General features: G+C 53.6%; 4 protein-coding genes across 4 annotated transcripts; 1 reads left to right on the plus strand and 3 right to left on the minus strand.

The window, feature by feature from the left end:
• Window positions 1-231: 231 nt before the first annotated feature.
• PHYSODRAFT_331403 (hypothetical protein) lies at window positions 232-3,213 on the minus strand (the record flags this gene model as incomplete). Its single annotated transcript, XM_009528191.1, has 7 exons — window positions 232-429; window positions 1,091-1,483; window positions 1,570-1,755; window positions 1,854-1,953; window positions 2,201-2,274; window positions 2,385-2,661; window positions 3,152-3,213. 7 exons carry the CDS (start codon window positions 3,211-3,213, stop codon window positions 232-234), a joined length of 1,290 nt encoding a protein of 429 aa, XP_009526486.1.
• A 3,824-nt stretch (window positions 3,214-7,037) lies between these two features.
• PHYSODRAFT_503885 (neutral zinc metallopeptidase) lies at window positions 7,038-8,312 on the minus strand (the record flags this gene model as incomplete). The annotated part of the gene is made up of 1 exon (XM_009528192.1): window positions 7,038-8,312. A coding segment is annotated over one exon (1,275 nt), but the record flags the coding sequence as incomplete, so codon positions are not given.
• A 2,265-nt stretch (window positions 8,313-10,577) lies between these two features.
• On the plus strand, window positions 10,578-11,248 carry PHYSODRAFT_300509 (hypothetical protein; the record flags this gene model as incomplete). Its single annotated transcript, XM_009528193.1, has 2 exons — window positions 10,578-11,168; window positions 11,219-11,248. The coding sequence occupies 2 exons, from the start codon at window positions 10,578-10,580 to the stop codon at window positions 11,246-11,248; spliced, it is 621 nt and encodes a 206-aa protein (XP_009526488.1).
• Window positions 11,249-11,508: 260 nt separating this feature from the next.
• PHYSODRAFT_501956 (hypothetical protein) lies at window positions 11,509-15,780 on the minus strand (the record flags this gene model as incomplete). Its single annotated transcript, XM_009528194.1, has 3 exons — window positions 11,509-13,719; window positions 13,813-15,365; window positions 15,414-15,780. The coding sequence occupies 3 exons, from the start codon at window positions 15,778-15,780 to the stop codon at window positions 11,509-11,511; spliced, it is 4,131 nt and encodes a 1,376-aa protein (XP_009526489.1).
• Window positions 15,781-16,488: the final 708 nt, after the last annotated feature.

Raw genomic sequence — 16,488 nt, forward strand, 5'->3', positions numbered from 1 at the left:
TTTTACACTTTACTATAGGGACTTCAGTATACAAAATCAAAGTATTATATTGATCACTAAAGGGTTAAGTGGTAGCACTTCAACTTTTGATTGGATTTTTTTACTTGGTGGTTGGGCCTTTTTTGTTTGGTGGTCGTCCCTTTTTTCTATGTGTGTGGATATGACTATATTTTGGGTGGTGATACACCTTTTCATGACAGCACAGCCCTAAAGTTGTGGTGCGAAGAAGCCTCACTCCTGCGGCGTCGGCAGGAACGTCGGCAGGTCCAAGTCGCGTATGGTTCTGCGTCTGTTGTGATGGAAGTCATCGTCGCCTGGGCGCGTCGCGGGTTGTCGTCGTCCGCGTCGCCCACCACGGTCGTTGCCGTCGGAGTCATCGTCGCTACTGGAACTCGACGAGTCATCATCGTCGCTGCTGTCACCGCCGAACTGTGGAGAAGTGCTGAATAAGAATTGCTCTCTGAGAAAGGCGGCAGGGCCGATCGACTGGAAGTATGGGAGATCAGCGATCCAGAGACAGGCAGCAAGATTCTGTGGATCAGAGGGAGTTCTTCGGGAGATCTCAAGTGGCCCGATGACGCCGGCGCGTAAGGCAGGACATGTGGCAAGCCGGATTGTGGATGATCGTGCTCGAACCGTGGCGTGATTCGGGGTCGACCCAAGCCCCGATCGACAACAGATCTCGCAGATCTAGGACGGCCGAGGACGGAAGATGATGGATCGGCTGCGGACGGCAACCGGCACCAGTCATCGATCGGGTGTTGATCGCCGATCCACGATCCACGATCAACCCACGATCGGCTCCTGATCTGCGATCGATCTCGATCGGACGCAGAGCGAGGACTACCGCGCTGCTCCACAAACTATCCCCGCATCACGCTAAGACACTCGATCGTCACCAAGTGCTGCATCTTCGGAGCCCCGAGAGAGCATATCCAGCCCGCCGACGGGTACACAAGGTGAAAACATCTTCAGCCGATCACGGATCGTTGGGGGACCCCCTCCGTTAGTCGGTGTATGGGCGCTGGTGGGAAGCTCGAGCAGGCCTTAACCAGATTTTGGCCGATCCCGCTACACCACAGAACGCCACCTGCCGGTGCGTGGCAGCTGGCTGATCTTGCTGCGGGGCTGCTGGTGCCTGTGCCGTACTCGTTGAAGCTGGCGGGTTCGTCACAGGCGCTGGCGGCTGCTGCGTCGTCGCCACCTGCGTGCCGGAGTCCGTGGGCGCCTGGGACTGCGCCGGGTTCGTCGCCGTCGTGCTCAGCTGGTCCAGCCGAGCGTCCATCCTGGCCATCGTCGTCACCATCTGCCGCAACGCGGCCGTCAGAGCCGTCAGCGGAGCCATCGCAGCGCCGTCGTCGTTGGTGCTGGCTGGTGCTTCTTGCGTCTCGCTTGGGGCGTCGTCGGCACCGCCCTCGTCGGGTTCGTCGCTTGCGTTGTTCTCGTCGACTGGGTCGCTCGCCTTCGTCTCTTCGTCCTCGTCCTGATTCGCTCGTCGCCAGAATCACCCTCCAGCAGCTGGGACCGTCGTCGCCTGATTCTGATTCGCCGGCCTGTTGCCCGTCGCACGTTTCGCTTCTTCTCTTCCGCCACGTCGGTGCTGCCGACACCTGGTATCAGCGCCATGTGCCCAGTGGTACCGTTCGCGGGCACGACGTAGGTGTCAGGGGCCGTCACGAAGGCTTGGCCAATGTTCTCCATGCCCTGGGCCACGTTGTCGATCGGGTCGTTAATCTCGGTCGCCTTGTCCACGCACTATGCCCGGCGAATCGTATGCAGATTTCGCAGCTGCTCTGCGAGATCTGTGCGGCAACAACAGGATTCGCGAACGTGTGCTGTTAGCACAATTCTACCGTAGTCTGGATCGCACGACCCGACTCCTGGTCAAGCAGAGGCCGAAGCCCGAATCGCTGGAGGAAGCCGTGCTGGACGACGACCTCCATGGCCTTCGTCCTTGCCATCGTAGAGTCTTCGGATGTCTTCGTGAGGTGCCGGCTTCGTCGAATGCTTTGTCTAGGTCCCTGTATGACCACCATGCAAAGTGTTTAGCCCCACGCGCTCGGGGTTGGTCGTGACCGTGCTGATGCGGTCTGGCCGAAAGTGTCAAAACGCCTGACACTGCGCCGGTGGGTGTCCGACTGACAGCCACACCTATTTTATTTAGGCAAACTAGTCGCGGTATCTGCTAACGTCTAACTACCTGCCGTGCACGACTTGGGCTCCGTTCGTCACGCCGTCTCTAGCCACTCGGGTGTACGTCCACTCGCTCCTCCCCTACTCGTCGCAGCCGTCGAAAGACTCGGAAGCCGTATGCTCCCTATCCGTTGCCTTCGCCGTCGTCCACCGCGTGCAGTCGTCCACCGAGGTCTCTCGTGAATCTGCACCACGCCCCGCTTGCCGTTCGTTCGTTCGTTGTGCTCGCTCCGAGCACGCGTTGTAGATCCAGCCGGCTTGCTCGTTAGTCGTCCAGTTCGGAAGTGAGCTCGCTCCGTTGAGATCGCAGCGTCCGTGGGGTCCGAGGATCCCGAGGTCCAGATCTTCGCCGTGCTGCCGATCCTGCCGACCGCGTGGTCAGCTGGATTCACGTCCCACTCGGCCGTGAACTGCAACACCGCCATCTGCTGTCTCGTCGTCTCGCTCGTCGTGGAGACGCCGGCCTCCCTACAGTTTGACTCCGATATAATCTTATTTGGTCTGCGATAGTAGCACTAAACGTTGCTTCCTATCCCAGTATATTTTGTTCTGTGAAATTTAATTTATTTCAGATTTCAGAGTCTCTCGGTGATCAACCACTTTCCGCGCTATTTTATGTATCAGAGTTTAGCGACACCCTCTTTGCTTAAATGGAAGATCTGCTGTACTGGTCACCCACTTCTCAAACTTCATAAATAAAGTTTTTTGTTAAAAAAACACAGCCTTCGTAATTTAAAGGGTCTGATTGTCCATAAATCTTATAGTTAAGACTACACAATACGCAATTATCGATGCAGATCAATTTTTAAAACCCTTTATATCGTATACCTCTTGCCGTTTTGAATCACCCATGTGAATGTTGACCCTGTCGGCGACGCGTCCATCTTCGCGCAACCCGCGTTTGTAAGTAATTTAAACGGTAATTTATGGCGTGAGTTTTTCATGGGATAAATGCCACTGAAAATTCCAGTCGATCGTCAACGACTTCAAGCGCAAGGCTGAGATCTCCGCGTCGGCCATCAGTGGCACCCATGGCGAGAGCATGGAGGTGGAGGAGAAGGTGGAGGAGATGCTCGAGTTTCGCGAAGGTATGAGCAACCCAAAGCTGGGTTTTGGGGCGTAGATCAGCATCATCATCATAGCAGCTGTGAGGCTTATGCTTATGGCGCTCGCGCGCAGATCAAAGGTGGGGTCACGAACTGCGCAGCTCACTCGGTAAATTACGCCACCTGCTACGGGCTGTACCCGAAAAGGGGCGAGGAGTACGAAGAAGATTCACCTCGTGGGCCACAGTATGGGGGGGGGGCAAACCATCCGTGCTGGCTCAGGTGGGCACGAGTGGCTCCACTCCATTACTACCATCTCGTTCTTGGAGATTGGTGATACTTCAAGGACCTCCTTGTGTCATGCTTCGGCGACTCGGTAGATTTGATCTACGACGCGAAGTTGGAGCATCACGACGAAGCAGGACGACGAGATGCTGCAGGGATATCTCGACCGGGTCTTCTCCTGTAGTATCTTCAAGTCCGGGTTCAGGGATGTATCCATCTGATGTCTCTCGGTGGTAGACGCTAAGGAGGAGAGCGCGTCGACGTCGGTCGAAACGCTGAACGTGATCTACTACTACTACAGCTACGCCACCAAGGACACCTACTAGACGTAAAACTTGAAGCCGCAGAAGATCTCGTACACAAACATCCTCACGGTGCTGCTGCCGCTCAACATTCTATTGATCTTCCTTGGCAGTCGCAATGCACCGGACACTATGGGGTTCTCGACGGCCTGACAGCCCAATGACGGCGCGGTCAGCACCATCTTCATGAGCCAGGACTACGTCGGTGACCTCGTTGAGTTCGACGGCTCGTTGAAGATCGGCAAGTGGAACCAGATGACGCAGATCACTTGGCCGTCACGGGCGTCACGCTGCTCTACTAGGTCCTCGATATCTACGAGATCCATCTGGAGCTGCTCTACAGTCTGTCGGGCTCGAGCTCCTCTCGTCACCCAAGCTGAACAGCGCCCATGTCGACGCTGAACCCTGAGACAGTCAACATCCACACCCAAGAAGACTTCGAGGTGCTGCGCAAGAACCCCATCAACACACGCGGAGAACTATTGCGCCACGATGCTCAGCATCACGCTAGTGAATGACACTATCGTCACTGCCACCGCCACCGTAGAGTCGGCTACGACGGACAAACGCGAGGACTTAGTGCATACTACTAGTACACGTAGTATCATGAATACTTAGTTAATATAACTATTTTCTGGTGTTCTGTTGCCCTCCTACACTATTCTGCTTGCAATCATTGCTGCCTCTCACGATGTAGCTAGCTTTCTAGCCATGCCAACGTTGCATTGGAAATTTCAGAGCTTCCTCGTGCGCAGCACGACTTTGTAGTAAGAAAAGTGATTAATAAAAATAAAAATAAGGGGTTTACAGTATTATACCAAAATCCTCCTATCCCAGCCCCTAGTATTATCAAAATATATTTCGCGTAAATTTCTGAAAACATATATTTTTCGCGAAGATTTTTGCGATCGAAATCGAACCAAATGGTTTTTGCAAAACATATTGTGGGTTCTACTCAAAATTGGAGTGGTCGATTGGTTCAATCAACCGCCCCCGAATCGCCCCGGTCACACCTTGAACAAACCAAACCATGAAACGTGCAAGAAATTGGTTTGCTCGTAAACTACCCAGATTTCCGAGCCAAAATTACCGCATTCGCTGGTTTGTGGTCAGATCCTTCCAGCTTTCAAACCACGAGCGGGGGTTCGGAGTTATGTGGCGTTACAGGTTTGGAGTTACTGTGGCGCTCATTGGCTACAAAAGGCTATACAAAGATATCGCACACTTTCGTAAAGGTCCGCATTTGTTGAAATAAATTCTCGGGCTGTAGAATACCCAAGTATGCCGTTAAGAATTGATGTACGAGCCACAATTAATGAGCACCCTAAGATGCACAAGAGTTTGGCACAGATTTTGAAGTTGCTCGAAGTGAGCTACGACTAGCCCGCATAATATTAGATGGCGTGGGAGACTAGAGACTATCTTTAAGACACGATCAACTTTCCGGGCATTCAGCGTTGTTAACACTGTTCTAAAGTAGCGAATTACCGCTGCTAAGCAACAATTGGATACTCAACAGACCAAGCGTATGCAAACAACGCGTCTAGTTTTTTTTTCAGATTTACAGAACATTTCAAAATTGGCGGAGCTGCACTGTTGTTAGGGTCCCTAATCCCTAACTTAGGGATCTCATTATTAAATCCATTTACTTCTTGTGGTCATCATTGATGACTTGATGACTCATCAAGTTAAAAGTAAATCATGTAACTTGGTGACTCCCGTGAACTAAATTTTTCGTGTAATTTGAAGCTGGAAATTCTTGTTGCACGTGCCAAGCGCCAGGGGAGGCAGCATCATAGACAGCTATTGCTAGTTTTGATCCTCAGCCCACGCAAAAGGACGACGGTTGCCCCCATGCCGCTTTCATGAGAACTCAAACCGAGTAGGTGATCTATTGCGAAATTCGTTGTTGTATTTGTGCCCACTCAGTGATTTGGTTCGTTGCAAAATGAAATGGTGGGGAAAGCAACAAAGCAACGGAGATTTGATATTTCCGAAGTCACTCAGTATTTACGACCATACTCGGTTCTAATCGAGTGCATGTCACACACAAAGTCGCTTAATCTCTTCGGGTAGACTACTTAGGCTCACTTATTTAAGATGCTAAACACTGTCGCGTCATTATCATCCCTCCTGCACCTACTCCTTCGATGTCGCGACGGATGCGGAACATGCTGCGGATGAGGACCGCAACGCTTGCGGTCACGCGTCTTCGCATCGAAGCTCGCGGCAGGCTAAATTGTTCACGCAGACGAACATCAGCCTCTTTTGATCTTTCTTGAGAGACTTCGCATGAAATTCGCCATTTCCACTGGTCACGGCTAGTGCTTTGATGCGATCTTGCCTACCTGTAAACACATATTCCCGTCCAGCGCTCGAACGACCTAACTAAATCCTCCATTCGCTCCTTCGTCCTGGATTCCGGAGCTCCAAGTTGGAATAAGGGGACCGTTCGAAGGTTTGATTGGGCCCGTGGCATCTTAATAAACGGGCAAATTTTGCGTGTAGATCCCCCTTGATTTATCGAGTAAACTTGTTGAATATCTGGATTTATATACTCTCTGACGTCGTGTCTGCCTGTGTATATATTTTTTTACCGCAAAAGAAAGTTTGAGGGCAAATGCCCATATTATCATGAGCCGGAGACTGGCTCAAGCTAACAGTAAGCTTGCTTGCAACTACTTTATCTTTGGGCGTTCCCGTGGTCGCACTGATCGAAGCGGTTTCTCAATCGCGATAATTGTTGTCGTGGCCTTGCCGAAGAGCACAATAACAGTGAAGTGATTCTAACCGCGATCCATTCTGTAAAAGCCGCACTGCCTGCGAATGTGCAGCCGCGGTGCGCTGGTTCGCAAAAACGGCATGCTTGGTTTGGAGTTACAAAATGAAACGTGTTCAAACCATGAAACCGATTCAAACCTGGTTTGCCGGTAATTTTGGTTTGGTTTGAACTGGCCGAGGTTTGGTTTGGTTTGGTTTGTTCTCGGTACTATGCTAGGCTATTTTAGGTGCTGAATCCGGACTTATACGGAATGATAAGGTATGTCGGCGTTTCATAGGCGTTTTGTGGTGGGAGTCGATTGGAAGAACCGCCAAAAGTCCAAATTTGGCCGGAATTTACAATACTTGTACGGTATTCACAACGACGCAATTCCTTCTTTGCTTTACATCAAAACGGAACTAACCGATGATAGAGTCTTCACCATCACCACTAGAATTTGTAGCGGGACTTGATGTGCTCCAGCACACGCCTCAGCATCCAGCCATCGCCTGGGGTGACCGTCCGCGAAGAGCCGGCCTTCATGACGCAGACCGGGAAGTCCTCGTTCGGCTGGTCTGTCGTCTCGTAGAAGTCGGGGAGGCCGAAGCCATGGCCGATTTCGTGCGCCACGATCGTCAACTGCTCCTGGTCCAGGCTCGCCAACATGTTCTCCGCGTCCACGCGCTGCCCCCAGTCGCCACCGGCGCCGCCACCCTGGCCCAGCGTAGGCCACAGCGACATGTCGAACGGCTTGCCCTTGCAGCCGCTCGTGTCGGCGCTGGCAGCGAAGTCCTTGTGCTTGTAGCAGGCCTCGGGGCACTGCGGCACGCCGTCCGCGTCCTTCTCGCTCGAGTAGATGGTGCCGAGCGAGTCGTCGCTCCAGTCGAAGAGCGAGGCATCGCGCGTCGCCCAGCCCACGATCTTCACGTCAATCTGCTCGAACGGCCAGCAGTCGTATCCGATGAGCCACTCGTTCCAGGCCTTGAACTGCCGGTTTAGCATGGCCTCGAACTTGGACGCCACCGACTTGGACAGCTTGTTCGTGCTGTCCCAGCGGACGCAGTACGACAGCTTGCCCTTGTTGGTCACGAGCTGGTCGAAGATGTAGTTCTTGAACTCCGGCACGTACTTGCTCATGCGCTGCGTCCAGACCCAGTCCACGTCCTTGGTCGAGATGTAGGCGTTCGGGTTGCCAACGACGCACTTGCCACTGCCGGACGTGACGTCGCCAAAGGTGGCGTGGGCGCCGCTGGAGTTGCCCGTCGACGGGGCTTGGGCGATGGACCCCTCCGTGGAGGCTTGCGTCGGGAGCGAGCCGGTTGTTTCGCCACTTGAGCCCTCGGTCGAGTCTTGAGCCTTCGGCATCGAACCAGTGGTGCCGCCATTGCTCGACTCCTCCGAAGACCCCGTCGTGGGGTTTTCCGGGGCGTCTGTTGTCGTTTGGACAGGGGAGTCCGGCGTTTGCTGCTCGGGCGAGTCCGTCACTGTTGGCGTGTCGGTGTCAGGGAAGTCGAACGAGACGCCCGGCGCAGTTGTGGCTGATGGAGCGTACGTGGTTGGCCGCTTCTTTATGGTGCATTTCGCAGCCGACGTGATGGAGCTGCAAGCAACCAGCGCAACGGCCGCAGCGATCAGTAGTCGGCGCGTGAAAATCCGTGAGGTTCCGCGAGCTGCCATGGTGGAGAAAGAGAGAATGGTGACGAGGTTGGACAGATTAAAAGCCGAACCAAGGTCGCCGGTTTGCGTACAACTGCTGTAACGTCGGTGCACAATATCGCAAGGAAGCAGTGCGGGATCGGCCTTCAGCAATGCTTCTACAGTACAGTGTACAGACAACGACTTAACAAAGCCGGTAGACACAAAAAGCCGGCAGACGAAGTCAAGCAAAGCTTAACATGAGCAAACCAGCCAATCAGATTCAATCAAATGACTTCATCTTTGTATACCATCTGGTTTTGTGTACTTTATATGCTTTATTGTGTACTTTATGCAACACACCGTGTGTTTTATAACAGTTTTACAGATTTGACGTGAGGGAATTTATCGTTGTTTTTATATACAGTAGGAGGATGGCATTACTGTAAGCATGCCGGCTTTGTAAGTCGTTGTCTGTACGTGTGCAGCTTGCTTTTAGGCACATTCCGCGTAGAATACTGCGATAACGGCGGACAGGTTTGCACGCGCAAATCCTCAGGACCCGCTGGTTCAACAATGATGCGAGTCGCGAACTGACGAACTTCGAACAGTGCATCGACACGAACAGCATGCCATCGGCCCTGACTGTACTGTATGCGCTGAGTATAGGTAGCACGACACCCCACCTGAATTCGAAGGTTAGCGAGTGCGAGCCCTTTTGCTCATTGAATTTTACATTACATGCATTGCTAAACTGTAAGTTTATTAATAAAATAACTGATTCGGTTCGTCCGAGCGTTACTCAGGCCAATCATGCTAGATGGGCAAATACGGACACATGCGTGTGTGGGGTCTGCACAGAGCTCTTTGTCCTCAGGCAAACAAGCATGAAAGATAAAGCAACGATGTGTATTATTGTAGTATTATAATATATTGTGCTTTGCAATGATTTTGGCGAGATTTGCTGTATTTATAGCGACCACCTGCTAGATTTACGATAAATCGAGGTGCATAAATGGGTGGAGGCCTAGAATTACGCTAAAAGCGCCACAATTCTGTCCGTTTTTATCTACAAGCACCTACACACACGGCAATTATGCATAAGAGGGTGGATGTGCTGGGGATCATGTACTGGGCCAATGCATGGCTGCTGACAGGCCCTCCAACTTCTTAAAAAGTATTAAAATATAAATAGGGGTTGTCACGATGCTCCTATTCGACAGATTTGTTTTGGCGAATCGAATCAAACCTTCGCCCATTTAATCAGCTAATCAACTGAATTGTTTGTGCCCAACTCAAACTTCCCTCTTTTTACCGAGAGAGAGAGACGGGCCACAGCAAAAAAGACAATACATTTGAAGCGATCTGATTGGTCGAGAAACCCTACGGCAAACATATCTAACCGTGATGCACCCCTATTACATAGTACAGGAAGATACTAATGTTTCCTGCCTTCGCAGTCCTTGAGCCGCAAGCTACATGCCAGCGACAGGCTGTCAGCATGTTGAGTCAACTTTGGAAAGTCGTGCCAACTCAAAGACGATCCTCTACATGTACCTTGCGCGCTGCACTTTGCAGCTCAAACAACGCACGATCGGCCACTGTAAAATACAGTGTGCAACCATAACGGCTACGGTACAGTACAGTACTGTACCCGTAATCTCTCTGACTCGTAGTCTATCCAGTCAACATGAAATGCGTTACCTATGCCTCACATAACCACCAATCTGAGATTGGCAATCTCCACAATCAGCACCTGAGTGATCTGTGATCTACCTCAAGCTTTAAGTAAGGTCCTGCCAACTCGCCAGCAGTGTGCAAGCCCATACTTCAGGTGGCTTGCTATCGTAGATCAGTAATGAGTATCGTGCGTGCTGCGACTTGGTACTTAACGCGGTACCCTCTGTTCAACACGAAGCCCTTGCGCCTTGATTGTACTGTAGTTTTCATCGCGCCCTCGAATCAGCATACCACGATCCACTAAAGGTGGTTATGCTCTCTCTCTCTCTCTCTAGAGCGCGAATTTCCTGGGTGCAGGTGCAGATCTGCACCACCACGCCATTAGTCGAAGACCTTGACTGGAGGTTGCCAGTCAAGGCTACTAGTTGAAGACGTGCTCAGTATGCAATAATTATTATTACGTACCGTTTATACGGTACACATACAGCTTTGCTCAATTTGTTTGACTTGAAAAATGTATGGCCAGGTGCTCAAAATTGAAGTCTCATCACTCGCAGTGCCTTCGAAGTCAAGTACGCATCGTCGCGTTCTCTGCCTAACTGCCCATTTAGGTGGCAAACTGACTCCTGCCACTCCCCAAGCCGACCCGAAGAGCGCGCAGCTCCAGGCAGCAGCATGGCGTCGCAGTCGCTCCCCGCTCCGACCTCTCCGTTCGTGGGGCGCAAGCGTCGCATCGACTGCGACTCACAGCCGCAGACCCCAGTGCGTCGCCGCAAGGTTAGCACCTCCCGGGATAAGCAAGTGTTAAAGCGACAGGGTGCCGGCAATTCTCTAACCAAGACACAAGACGGCAACAAGCAACAAAAATCGCCAGGCACGGTCCTCCTCAGCAGTCCAACCGACGTGTCCAACGCTTCGGTGGTGGTGCAAGTGCAACAAGTTTGTGCCAAAGAGGCAAAAGCAAGTGGTTTGCCAATCCTTTCACTTGCACCTCCTCCGAAGATCGTGACAAAAGTTGATCCACAACAAGAAGAAGTGTCCGAGGTTGAAGCTGAAGAGGAGGCCGAGGCGTTAACACCTCGCCCCTCACTCCCAGTGCGTCGAAGACCCCCACCGCGGCCCCCACTGAGCCGGAGACGAGCTGTCACCGTGAACCGAGCGAGGTTCGGCGTGGGCATCGTCCGCTGTCGCAATTGGGGACTCAACAACGGGGAGGAGACGGAAACAGAGGACGAGAGTCCCCCGTCGTCCCCACCGAGTGGCAGTGTGGGTGTCCAAATCAGAATCTTTCCAGTGTCTGCCATGCAACCTTCGAGTTGCAAATGTTCGGACGAGACGAAGGATGAGAGTGAAGCTCTGGAAGAAATCGTGGGCAATTCGATGTTGCCGATCGATCCGAGCCAAACGTGCTTCGACCCCAGCTACGGTGAAGACCAGTGGCAGATTCGATCCCCCTCTCCAGACGAAGAGTTCGTGCCTGGAAATCGTGTTGTGCCGGCAGTGGGAAGTGCTGAAAAATGGTGAAGTTGAGTTGGAACTTCGTGATTAGCTTAGCGACACATAGGTTAGTTGATAAGTGTTGTTTGAAAACGAGGAAAAGTGGCAACTAGAGTTTGCCGTCGTATCCGAGAAATAGCGCGGTCGAGAAGTCGACCATTGCGTCGTGTACGCGCTTTTGTAAGGCAACGATTTTGCCGCGTGCCAGATAAAATTCCTTCCGAGACGGGAGTTCATCGATCGCCTTTTTGAAGAACAGCTCGGCCTCCTGCGTGTCCCCACTGCGAGTCAATGCCACCGCCTTGTTTGCATACGCGTAACTGCAGCGAGGGAGGAGTGCGATGGCAGCGTCGAAGTGGACGAGAGCGGGCTGCAACTCGTTGCGACTCAGACGAACCACCCCCAGATTCAGATGCGCGACTCCAGACGACGGGTCCAGTTCAAGTGCACGGTGAAACTCGGCTGCTCCTTGCTCGAAGTTGCCCTCGCGAAGGCTGAGAGTGCCTAAACACACGTGGACGTGAACCGATAGCGGGTCAAAGTGCAACGCATCGCTGTAGTCCTGTCGAGCACGCGCCAAGTTCCCCATCTTCTCCAGCATAATTCCTCGGTTGAGCATGTACAGAGCGAGCGTCTGCTCGTGTGAGCCTGTGAGATGCACCTTGGGGGCTGGCGTCTCCATTTGCGCCAGAAGAGTGGCCGCTGCACTCGTGGCGTTGCTCCCATCGGTCGGTGAGGTCGGGGCTAGTGCCATTCCCCTCGATAGCCGACGGGCTCCATTCCGTCTAACGGTTTTGCGCTCCAATGCGTTGCGGTGAATGGTTCCACTCGAGAACGCGTAAAAAATATTTTCCAGGTTGGCGGAGGAAGCCACACATGTACGCACCGCGGCATCCATGCAAGCGACAGCGTCCATTCCTCTCCCAGGCAGCACGAACAGAGCTAGCGCCTTGCTCTCCAAGCACGTGTGGTTGAGCGGCTGGTCGCGAGAGATGGCATCGCACTGAGCAATCGCCGCTCGCAGTGAGTTCTCCTTGCGCAGACAATTGGCCAAGTTGAGTCGAACGTCCACATTCGATGGCTGCAGTCGCGCAGCTCGCAAGTAAAATCGTCGAGCGCGTTCAAGGTACGCAGCGTGTTGAGTTTGTTCGAGGTGCGTCTCGCTCTTTGTGGCCAAATTGAAGTAAGCGTTCCCGCTATCAACGTACGTGTCACGACCCAGTCGTCCATAGGCGGCGAAGTGTTTGGCAGCGTCTTCGTATCGATTCAGCTGCAGTAGAGCGAACCCTAAGGCTCCATGCACTTCATCATCGTCCGGGGCGCTCTGTTGAACCTCTTCCAGATCCTCCAGCGCGTTATCAAAGCTCCCCAAGTGGCAGCGCACGATCGCTCGGTTTCGGTGTGCCGCGACATCGCGACCTCGACCAAATAGCGAGATACATTGACTGTACGATCTCTCAGCTTGAGACCAGAGCTCGAGCTTCTGGTAGGCCACACCGCGATTGAAATATGCATACGCGCGCGTCTCTGCGCTTGTTGCTGCTTCGAGCTTGATGGCTTTGTCGAAGTCCTCAATAGCTGCGGCGTATGCAGCGAATTGGCACTTGAGCACGCCCAAACTCACGTGAGCGCGGGCGTATTTTGGCTGGCGCTCGGTCGCAGTCTCCAGATCGCGGAAAGCACGGTCGTACTCCTCGCCCAGTGCATTCAACTCGGCACGATCCACATACGCGTCCGCAAGGAGAGGCTCCAAGCGGATGCATCTGGACAGGTCGGTGATGCTGCCCACAAAGAACTGCTTCATCATCTTGCGTACCAGCGCTTCGTCTTTCATGGCGTCTGCTCCCAGGTGTCTTTCCACTTCACGCGCTGTGAGTTGAGGGGCGAACTGCGAGCGTGACATATTCTGCACTGCATTGGGTACTCCGACAGTGCTCGAAGCGAAGTTGAGCTGGAACGCAACGCGCCACCGCATATACATCTGCATCTGCACGACGCCACGCTCGTAGTACACACGCCCCTCCTTTGGTGCTAGTGCGATAGCTCTGTCGTACTCGGACATAGCGTTGGCGAGTTCCCCCACGGACACGAGCAGTTGCGCGCGACGCGCGTATCCGCGGAAGCTGGAAGGGTCCGTATTCACCACTTTGTCGCTCACGCGCAGCGAGTTTTCAGTGTCTCCCAGCGAGTGCAGAGACTCGGATAGCAACACAAGGTTCTCGCTCGTAGGACTCTCAGCAACGGCCTGCTCGAACGCATGCACTGCGCTCTGGAAGCGCGAGAGGAGCTGATACGCTCGTCCACAGAGCAGTAAAGCCCCCTTACTGTCAGCTTTGGGCTTGCTATCCTTGCTTCCTTTAGTGTCCACAGGAGGTCTCTCTCCTTGACGGCTTGACGGAGGGTCTTTCATAACCTGCTCGACGAAGCAAATGAAGCTGTACAGTGCTGGGCGCGCCATCTTGAGCTTCAGCAGGAGCCGTCCTCGTAGCAGGTGTGCCCAGCGATCAGTAGGCTGGAATCTTGTAAGACGCGTGTAGTCTTGCAGAGCGGCAGTCGTGTTACCTTGCCGCGTGTACGCCTCACCCCGCACGTAGATGGCACGGGACAGACTGGCGTCGTTCGCCAACGCGCTCGTACACGCCTTCACGGCTTCTTCGCAGTCGTGGTAGTTGTTCAGGTAGACCAAGGCGATTTGCAGCCACACCTCGGAAAGTGTCGGGTCTGTTGCAACTGCCGCCTTGAAGTCTTGCAACGCGTTGTTGAAGCGCAGATCTCGTAAATGCAATGCACCACGGACTGTGTACGCACCAGCGATCGTCGGATCCAGGGAAAGACAACGAGATAAGTGTTGCATGTTGTTGGCGTGGTGAGCAGCTGCTGTCTCCGCGTCTTTACCTGTTCCAGTAGAGTCCTTGGAAAGCAGCAGCGTCGCGAAGGCGCCTCGATAGAAGTGGGCAACAGGGTAATGATACTCCATCACCACGGCGTGATCAAAGTCCTCCATTGCGTTGACTTTGTCCTTCGAGAGCACGTACAGTCGTCCTCGCTGAGCGTGGATAGCAGCCACCAATAGTTCACGGTCCCCCGTAGATAGTGAGCGATACTCTCCGTTCCCAGAGGAGGACGCTCCACCTAAGCCGCTGCTGTTACTCGGAGTCTGTGGAGTTCGTGGCATGCCGAGTCCACCGCTTGGGTCAAGCACGAGTAAGTGAAGTAACCGCGTGAGATTTTGGATAACTTGTCGTAGCACAGTCGCGTCCCCCGTGAACTCGAGAAGACGAACCGTGAGATCGCCGACGGTCTCCACGACTTCAACCAATGTGCAGCCTTTGTGAAGTGCGTTCACGTAGTCTTGGATGATAGAGGCCAGGAGCTCCTCGTAGCGTAGGTGCTCCGAATGGTAGACAAGGTTTTGCTCTTCCCCTTCAATGGCGCGTAATCTTAGCGTTGCACGATCATAGTAAGCTCGCCAGCAACCCCGATCCAAAGCCAGCACGGACGTCAAGTCTTGCAACGCCGCACCAATCGAACGCCCTCGATGGAAAATCTCCGCCCGTAGCAACAGCGCCTCCGTGTACTGCGGATGCAGCATCAACGCACGATTCACATCAGCCAGCGCGTTCTCGGCGTCGCCTATTTTGCTGTGTAGACACGCTCTCAGCAGGAAGAGACGCTGGTCTTCCGGACGCAACAGCAGGGCGTGGCTCAAATCCTTGATCGCTTGAGTCCAAAGCCCAAGTCGGCGACAGCAACGCGCTCGAAGCAGCGCAGCCAGAATGAACTCGCGATCGATGATCACGCACGCTGAGGCCAACAGGATCGCGCGCTTCCAGTCCTTCTCTGCTTCTGACAGTAAAGCTTTCAGGAACAACTCGTCAACCGTCATGTGCTGGTCTCCCTCCTTAAGGTAAGCGGCCAAGCTCTCCACAAGGTCGGACGCCATAGACTTGATCGGGATTCGGTTATCTACCGTCGCGGATCTGGAGTTTGGTCGATCGGACCCACGACTAATACTTGATGACCCAGGCCGGCGTTGCAAGGCTGCGTCATCGCGCAGCAGCACCTCAGTCTGGGCAATCACCGACATCTCTTGACGCAAGAACGACTTCATGGCTCGTTTTGCGATGACGTGGCGACAGATCCGCATCATGTGCGCCGATGTTGGATCCAGCTTGACCCGCACGGGGATGGCCCCCACCTCGTCTTCACTAATACTCGACACGTCTGACGGCCGTCGCCGCTGCAGTTTTTCCTTTGGAGGAGCGAGTCCCTGCGCGGGGGCAGCAAGTTGCTTCCCTTCTCCAATAGTCCTCAGCGATGGACCTTTACCCAAGTTTTGAGCGTTAAGCGTTGGGATACTTGCGCTGGACATCAACCGCATCCGATGGGCCGTTTGCGTAATCGCCTTATCCACGGACGCTAGTCGGTGGAGAATAGTCGTTGGCCCCCCAGCTGACCCCGCCACTTCCTCGGTCACGCTGTCAATAACGCGCTCCAGCGAGGACTTCCGAGATCTTACGCTGCTGTTTGTACCGATCGCTGGTATTGAGAGTTTTCCGAAGCTGCTGGTACCTGCTGGAGCCATGGCGGACACTCGAAGGACGTGCTGCTCGGTCTCTCGAAGCTTTCGGGCGATGTTGCTCACGTGCAAGTACTTGCGGAGGATAACACCACGGAAGACATGTTGCGTGAACACTGCTGGCTGTTTGTCCCCAGGTTTGCGGATCACGATCGGGGTTGCAAGGGATAGACAATCATCGCTTGGCTCTGGCTTCGCTGGTTTTGGTTCGATCTCAAATGTCTGGACTTCTTCCACGATGGGAACTTCGAATCCACTCGACAATGAATTTGAGTCGGTTGAATGCGAAGGCGGATACGCTCCTTGTTCACTTCGCTCGTCAGTTTTTCCAGGTGCAGAGGAAGGGGGTGAGAGCGGCTGAAGGCGGATCGGAGGTGTCCCCGGAACAGGCTCTGATAATGGAGGATGGGAATCCAACACAGCCCCTCTCAAGCTGGTTCCGGCAACGTGTAAACTTGTCGCCGTCGGTAGTATCCCCACCGACGAAGGTTCAACGTTCACTGGATTGCT

The sequence above is a fragment of the Phytophthora sojae genome, assembly GCF_000149755.1.
Source record: "Phytophthora sojae unplaced genomic scaffold PHYSOscaffold_4, whole genome shotgun sequence".
Classification (NCBI taxonomy): Eukaryota; Oomycota; class Peronosporomycetes; order Peronosporales; family Peronosporaceae; genus Phytophthora; species Phytophthora sojae.